We start from the raw sequence: 8,539 nt of genomic DNA on the forward strand, positions 1-8,539 counted from the left end.
TGGAGGCATAGGATGTACTCTCTTCCAACAATCACATGTAGCAACATATGCAAAGTGTTGTCTACCAGGAAAGCTCATTAGACCGAGTATCCAAGATTTTTATTGGAGGCTTCTCGCGTAGGGACCTAGCACGTGTCAAAATTCCAGAAGAAGAGAAGATGTTCAGCAGAAACACAAGTTTGCACAAACAGTGTAGGCCAGGGACAGTAAACCATCCTTATCAGTTAGAGAATGGTGAGAAAACTCCTAAAATCTAAGTTCCCAGTTGCTGGACAAGGGCCAAACTTGCCAGCAAGTCATTCTCTTTTTTTTCTTGAAGTTTATTTATTTATTTGAGAGAAAAAGAATGCGCGCAAGCAGGAGAGGGGCAGTAAGAGAGGGAAAGAGAGAATCTCAAGCAGGCTCTGTGCTGTCAGCACAGAGCCCAACGCAGGGCTCAATCCAATGAACTGTGAGATCATGACCTGAGCCAAAACCAAGAGTTGGACACTTAACCTACAGAGTGCCCTGACAACAGGCCTTTCTAAGGACAGCTGTCTCGAGCTGCTGTGTTATCTTTTCCCTGCACCATTTCCTGGAGGTCACCCTTTCCAGCCCCTGCCGTCTCTGATCTTGGAGTTGTTCTGGATCCTGTTGGGTAAGCTCAAGTCTTGGAGACCCTGTAAGAGACTGCAGGACCACCGGTTCTATTCAGTTGTACCATCAGTACAGAGGAAGTTTTCAAAAACGTGCACTGAATAAAATAGCTATGTAAAAAAACAAATAGGTAACTTAAAAACTGAAAGTAAATATTCCAAAATATTAGCAAAAGATGATGCTATTACATGCAATTTTTATTCGTTATATTTTTACACATCATCCAAATTGTCTATAATAAATACATACTAGTTTTATAATTTTAAAAAACAAGGGGAAATAATATTAGTTTTCAACAAATTCAAGTCACAGTTTTGGAGATCAGATGCAGAATTTGCAGTGTTGGACCGAGAGCTACCAGGTAACTTTAACCCCAGGGATATTTCTGGCCATAGAGATTCTGAGTGAGGCCTACAGCACAAAGGATTTGTCTCTTGGGACCCAAACTTAGTGCTATTTCCTTCCGTTCAGTCTTCATAGCTTAAATTCATGAAACACAATGGTCAACATGTAAACCAGATTAACTAAAAATAAAACAATTAGAAGACCCACTGGTGTTTCTCAGCCTCCAGGGGTAAATCCCACAATCTGTCCAGCCACCCTCTTTTAGCCATCTCCCCTGTTGGACAGAAATCTTTTTTCTTAATTTTAATTACCTTTCTAAGTTTATCTTCCTAAGGCTAATATTAAAAATGAGCTTCCAGGAGGAGATATCCTCAAATATTCTAGGTAGCAGTGGAAAAGTACCCAAATTGTGATTTGTGTATTTGTTGAGAAAGAGAGAAAGAGAGAGAGAGAGAGAGAGAGAGAGAGAGATTGAGAGAATCACAAGCAGACTCCACATTCAGTGCAGAGCTCAATGCAGGGCTCCATCCTATGACCCTGGGATCACAACCTGAGCTGAAACCAGGAATTGGATGCCCAGCTGGCTGAGCCACCCAGGTGCCCTATCCTAATTATTTTAAAATTTGTCATGAGCGGGGCGCCTGGGTGGCTTAGTCCGTTAAGCGTCCGACTTTCGCTTAGGTCATGATCTCGCGGTTCATGGGTTCGAGCCCCGCGTCGGGCTCTGTGCTGACTGCCAGCTCAGAGCCTGGAGCCTGTTTCAGCCTGTGACTCCCTCTCTCTCTGACCCTCCCCTGCTCACGCTGTCTCTCTCTCTCTCCTAAAAATAAATAAAACATTAAAAAAAAAATTTGTCATGAGCAATGACGTAGTTTACATTGTTACCACTTTAACTTATGAGAGCAAATGAGTATTCAAAAGCATCAGTGCCCAGCTAGTCTAAGTAATGCTTTCTTCCTCGCCTTCTAGTCTACTTTCCTCACTGCCTCAATCCCTTTACTTCAGGAGAACTGTACATTTTCTATATCAGGAAGGGGGGAAATGCCATCAAAAAGTATATATCATATCTGGAGAAAGGAGGGCATGTGTGCAGGAAAAACATGTACTGATATCTTTATGGCAGCATTGTTCATAATAACCAAAAATTGGACACAACCCAGTGTCCACCAACAGTAAAATGGATAAATACAACTGTGCTACGTTCATATAATGGAATATTGTACAGGAATGAAAACATGAAGTTTGGCAAGAACATAAATGAAACTTGCAGGCATAATATTGAGTAAAACAAGTCAAACAGAATATAGATGTTCTGTATAATTCCTTTAACACAAAGTTTAAGAGAGGCTAAGTGGAGGGGTGCCTACTTTGTCGGTTGAGTGTCCAACTTTGGCTCAGGTCATGATCTCACAGTTCCTGAGTTCAAGCCCCCCATCAGGCTCTCGACTATCTGCACAGAATCTGCCTGGGATCCCCTGTCCCCCTCTCTCTCTGCCCCCTCCCTACTTGTGCACTCTCTCTCAAAAATAAATAAACATTTTAGCGGGCCACTCATGCGCGGGCGGCGGCCAGCGCACCCGGGCACCTGGGAACGGGAAGGCGAGACCATCCAGCACCCGCCCTGCAATGAGGGCAGAAGAAGGTGCAGAAAGAGAAAGGAAATTAGAGTTGCTGCAAGGCCCAGGTCCAGCCTGGCGCCCCTCCCGCCCAACTCATCTTGCAGATCTGTGGCCTCTGTTCCTCCCCTAAACCCAGAGAACATTATGGACTCCCGGAGGCCAGGCCCTTGGTCTTTCCAGTGGCCTGAAAAACCTGGTTGTGCCCTTTGTCAGAAGACCAGGCAGGACGTAAGGAGGACCTGATGGGCAGCTGCTGGCCGTTGGCCCGTCAAGATCCTCCTGTGACCAGTCAGGATCCATCTTTGGCCCCTACTCTTCCCAAGCTCGTGGCCCAAGCTCGCGGTCATAACGCAGGACCAGCTGAGCTGGGAGCACCGGGGTCTCTTTAACCATAAGGTGAAATCTCTGGATGTGGCACAGCTGCTTAGCAGTGGGCCCCTGGAGCCAGTCGCCCCTTCACTCCCCACCAAGCCCTCCCCAAGCCCAAGCTGGGCCCAAGACCCAGCTCCCCAGTCAAGGGGCAAAGAGAACCAGGTGCCTAGAGGCTCAGGCCCAGGCCCACCCGGTCCCCCAGAGCTCTCTGGCTTGGGGCAGCTTCTGGAGGAGCTGCAGTGCCAGCTGATTCTGCCACATGTCTTCCCCAGGAGGAACCTCATGCAAGAGGCCAGGGATGCCATCATGGGCACCTTATGGGCCTGCCATGGCTGTGTGCCTGACCTTACCCCGCTGCTCCGTGACTGCTGGCCACCCTTACCAGGGACCAAACCTGGGGGCCCTGAAAGACGAAGGATGACACCCTCCTGGATCAACACCCCGGAGCAGGCCCTAGGGGAGGGGAGGCAGAGGAGGCAGCAGAGGACAAAGGAGCTCACTTTCGCCATGCCTCACACCTCCAGCATTTCCATGATGCACAGGGTGAGCCTGGCACCACCAAAAGGTCCCTGGCCACCCACCTTGCCCTTGTTGCCTTCGCCATCTGGGGCAGCCTGGGGCCCCCCAACAACCTTTGACCTACTGAAAAGCATCTGGCTGGCAGCCACACCTCCCCGTCCCCGGACCTGGGGGGACGGCCCACAACAACCCTTGCCTCAGCCACCATCACCCTCGTTGCCCCGAACCTCTGCCCGGGACTGGAGCCCTTCCAGCCCTTCCGCCCCACTGCCCAGCCTCTCCTGGGTGGTGGCCCAGAGGAGCCTAGAGGCCTGGTCCTTTCCACCTATGAGACTATACTGAGAGGACTGAGGCTGGGCAAGAGGCAGGAAACCTACATTCCTGATCGCTTCAGTAAAGTACCTTCTTCCTGGTCAAAAATAAATAAACTAAATAAATAAATAAACAATCATTTTTTTAAAAAGAGACAAAAGTAATTTGCAATATTGGAAATCAGGGTGGTGATTACCCTTAGGGAGGGAGAATGGAAGTATGCCCAGGGGAAGCTTCTAAGCTGTTCATAATGTTCTGTGGATCAATCTAGGTGGGTTTGCAAAAGTTTTTCATTTGTAAAAGCTTGTTGTGATATAAGCTGAAGATTTATTCACCGCGTATGTTTTACTACTATAAAAATATTACCCAAGAAACTGGGTTTTACCAAAAAAAATAAAAGCTTATAATGACGAAAGACATAGTTATGAAGGTTCCTTTAATAAATGCTTTATCATTCTAAGAGCTTGGCTAATTGTATATCTGTAAAGCTTATTTCTCCAGTTCTTACAAGTCTCTGAGTCAGAGGACTCCCATTAACTCCAACACAAATGTCACTGGTTCTTGCTACCAGACCTCCAGCCCCTGTATAACACGTCCTGTATTTCTGGAAGTCTCCAGAAGGTGTCTCCATGTGCTCCCAATTCTGCTGGCAACCGCCTCTGCCCCTTGAGCAAGCAGTTCTTCCAGACCCTCCTACAAGCTGTGCAGGAGTGAAGTGCAAGAGAATGACTCACCTGTTCAAGTTGGAAGAGAAAACAGTGTTTCTGGGATCTGGGTATTTTGTATAAAGCTTAGTGCAAAAATTCATTCAGCTTTTACCATAGCCCTCTAGGTCCCAATGAAGCCCATGCTTCTAAGTAGCTAGACTAGGGAACACAATCAAGAAATTAATACAATGTCCCAGTCAGACTCACTGCTCCCCTCTGACAACTAAGGTTTCCTCCTGGCTAGCTTAGCACCAGATTCCTTTTGCCCTTAGGGTATGTTCTTACCCAGGAAGCTCCTCAGACCTCACCAGCCACCAACAGCTTGCCAGACATGCTCATATACACCTAAACCCCACAATGGGCATGACTTGACTTCCTCCCAGATGACTTCAACCTCCCCTGGGCACTTGACTTCACTCAGGCCTGTTTCATCAGTCCAGACATGCCCAGATAGCCTTGAAAATCTCTCTAGTGGAGACCCCTCTACTCTGCCATTCTAATCCTGTAAACTCATAGTTGACTGGAGAGCCCACTAGCACACCCAGCTTAAGTGTGTTTGAAATGTAGCATAAGAGGGGCGCCTGGGTGGCTCAGTCGGTTGGGCGTCCAACTTTGGCTCAGGTCATGATCTCACGGTTCGTGAGTTCAAGCCCCGCGTCTGGCTCTGTGCTGACAGCTAGCTCAGAGCCTGGAGCCTGTTTCGGATTCTGTGTCTCCCTCTCCCTCTGACCCTCCCCTGCTCATGCTATCTCTCTCTCTCTCTCTCTCTCCTCTCTCTCTCTCAGAAATAAAACATTTAAAAATTAAAAAAAAAATAAATGTAGTATAAGAATGTTAAGATTCTGGGGTGCCTGGGTGGTTCAGTCAGTTAAGTGACTTAGGTTCAGGTCATGATCTTGCGGTTCATGGGTTCAAGTCCTGCATCGGGCTCTGTGCTGACAGCTCAGAGCCTGGAGCCTGCTTCAGATTCTGTGTCTCCCTCTCAAAAATATACAAACATTAAAAAAAAAAAAAAAAAGAATGTTAAGATCCCCTGTTTTTTTAATTTTAAGACTTTTCCAATATTCTATCTCAGAATAAATTGTTTCCTTAGATTTTGATATTTTACATCTAAGATTTTGAAAGGGACAAATTGCTATCTACTTAATGCTCTGACCACAGTGATGAAAATCATCAATTTTGATTTATCTTCCTCAGAATATGGGTATTTTCTCAGAGAATCTTGGTGAATAAATATCTGGAACAAAGAAAGAGAACTAAAGCAGTAATTAGAATTGCAATCTCAACCTTTGCAGAACCAACAGATAACCTGAGATGTCAAGTTCAAATGGCACATTCCTCCACCTGCTGGTGTGAGCCTGTCTCTGCAGTTCTCACACTAAAATCTTATCCTCAAAACCATAAAAGATGGCTTGTCATGAAAATTATGAGTGAGGTGAAATTTCACGTTTTCATCTTAAACTGGAAGTGTATTATGATCCCATGACTAACATACTATTCAAGAGGGTGGAGGAGGAGATAGAACTTCCAGGAAGAAAGAGAAACAGCTGCTGTCATTTGACTTCAAGACCGAGCAAAGTTGTTCTTTCCTTCCTGTGAACTTAGATAGCACTAAAGATCTGGGCTAATTGTCTTCTTTTTCCTCCTTTAGCATATGTTCTGCCTTGTATGTTCACGTGAGTCTGGTACCTAAACAGAGCTTAAAAGTTCTTGGCAAGGCAGAGACCATGGCCTGTGTTTTTTGTACCATTAGCAGTGAACATGACACCCTGTATACAGTGGGTGCTCATTTGATGATTACTTTGATAACTTTCCAAGTTGGCCAATACTTCCAGGTCCTTCTTTCACCTGGGACATGACCATAAGGGAGTCCTGTGATCATGTTGTACAACCTGGGTCAAGTTGTACAATGACCACTCCCACAATAAGTACACAGACTTATAATTAAATATAAAGGGGTGAGGAGGGAGATCAAGAGAGGAAGGCATGTGTACTGAGGAAACAATGTTTCTGGCTACTCTATAGTCGGTTTGGTTCACTGATGTATCTCAAGTGCTCAGCCCAGTGTTGGATACATAGAAGGCACTTAAATATCTCTAATAAATCAATAAATTAGAAGTATTGAATTTGAAAACCAGAGATAGATTATGTTATGCAAAACTATGCTTTATGAGCTATAATCCATCGACAACAAGAAATGCAGAAAGAAAAGCCCTGCATTTGTATATGAGAACAGCTTTCAATATATCATCCCAACCCCAAGGCCCCATCCTTTAAAATATTAACTGAAAAGGAAGCTATTTTCCTCTGTGTTATAGGTTTTAAACCCTCAGTATCTAAACACCTTATTGATAGAGCTTTAAAGGTTGGCAATTATACAGCTCAGAAATGTTCAAGTATCTGGCATTTGAGAGCCTGGTGTTGCTGATTCCTCAGATCTACTCCCTAAAGAAAGAAAATTCTAAAACCCAATAATAGTTGTACAGGAGAAGCACTGGGCTTTCAGGGAACCACAGTGTCTTATGGTCTATGTGTTATATGGTTAATGCTTACAATTAATCAATCACACACAAACGTAAGTCAAAACATGAGCTCACTTAGGTGCCTGCATGACAAAGGGCCTGAGCCAAAGTTCCCGGATGCTGGCCCCAGGGCATGTTGCATCATGATTATCTGCTGAAACTCTGTGCTTAGCACACTTCTCACTTCCCTTCATTTGTCAGGATTTGTTCATATCTCTTTGCAAAATTTTCTCAGAATTCATCTTCTCGTTCATTCCCATCACAAGGGAAAGCTTTTTCTGAAACATGGATTGTTGCATGAGTAATAATACCAGAGGTTAAAGCAAACACAAGCAGTATATAAACTCAGGTGTACAGGAAATGCAGCTTTATTTTTCATCTATCAGCTTAATTTCTAATTTGAGCCTTCATTTCTCCAGGAAGGGGGAAAATGTGATCTCAGTCAATTGGTCCATTCACTTGGAGATCAAGGCACCAGTGGAAGGGGGGTGGGGGTGGTGAGGATGGAAGCCTTGGGCTTTGACATCTCCCCCCTTGGTATTCTCTGAGCCAGCTTCGCACAGGTCTTCAGCCAATGGCTCCTTGGGGGTGGAGAGTCTTTTTGAATGTGTCCAAGCCCTGACTGCCCACAGCCTCCAAGCAGCCACACCCTCCCTGGGGCCCTGATACCTCCCTGGAGCTTCCAGGAAAGCAGGGCAACATCCCAGGCAGCTTTCATAGACTCAGGCTACCTGGGTTTTCTGCTGCCTCCCCAGAATCTGAAGCAGGCTCCATCCAGGCTCCTTGCTGCAAGATCGGTGACATCTCTATTCCCCCCATACCTGATCTGTCATCTTCTCGCTCCTGCCCCAGTCTCCTCAGCCCTCATCCCTTACTCTTCATGCATCCCCCAAACCAGTAAGGCTCGTGTCTTTCCTCAGAGCTTATAAGTACAAGTGCTAGAGCAGCTCCTCAAGGAAGATGGGGAAAAGGCAAACTACCAGGAGAAAATTAAAATATTGATGAATATTGGGGCGCCTGGGTATCTCAGTCAGTTAAGTGTCTGACTCTGGCTCAGGTCATGATCTCACAGTTCATGAGTTCAAGTCCCGCCTTGGGCTCTGTGCTGACAGCTCAGAGCCTGGAGCCTGCTTCAGATTCTGTCTCCCTCTTTCTCTCTGCCCCTCCCCTACTCCTACTCTGTGTGTGTCTCTCAAAAATATATATTTTTTTTAAATTTAAAAAATAGTGATGAATGTTTCCAAACATAATCCCAAACCCAAAGTTCACATCTTAAGAATGCATTTAACATAGCCTAGAATCTCTCCATCCATACCTTTTTTGAGCTTAGCCATTTTGTGGAGTAAACAGGACAGAGAGCTTTAGTCTGATTTGGCAGAAGTCAAAATTGAGGCACAAAGTGATTCTCCAGTATCAGCATATTCCACACCAGGCATATTAAGACCATCAGTGATTTGATGGATGGGGAGTAGACAGGTTGTTAAATATTTCCAGCTTTTCGGGAACT

General features: G+C 45.5%; 1 protein-coding gene across 1 annotated transcript; it reads left to right on the forward strand.

Annotated features, from left to right (window-relative positions):
• The first annotated feature begins 2,655 nt into the window (after positions 1-2,655).
• LOC120247987 (proline-rich protein 19-like) lies at positions 2,656-3,833 on the forward strand. The gene is given in 3 exon segments (XM_039256120.1): positions 2,656-2,823; positions 2,826-2,929; positions 2,931-3,833. Coding segments are annotated over 3 exon segments (1,086 nt in total). The 5' UTR covers positions 2,656-2,744.
• The last annotated feature ends 4,706 nt before the right edge of the window (positions 3,834-8,539 follow it).

This window comes from Hyaena hyaena, unplaced genomic scaffold (genome assembly GCF_003009895.1).
Source record: "Hyaena hyaena isolate Hyena2069 unplaced genomic scaffold, ASM300989v1 scaffold_559, whole genome shotgun sequence".
NCBI lineage: Eukaryota > Metazoa > Chordata > Mammalia > Carnivora > Hyaenidae > Hyaena > Hyaena hyaena.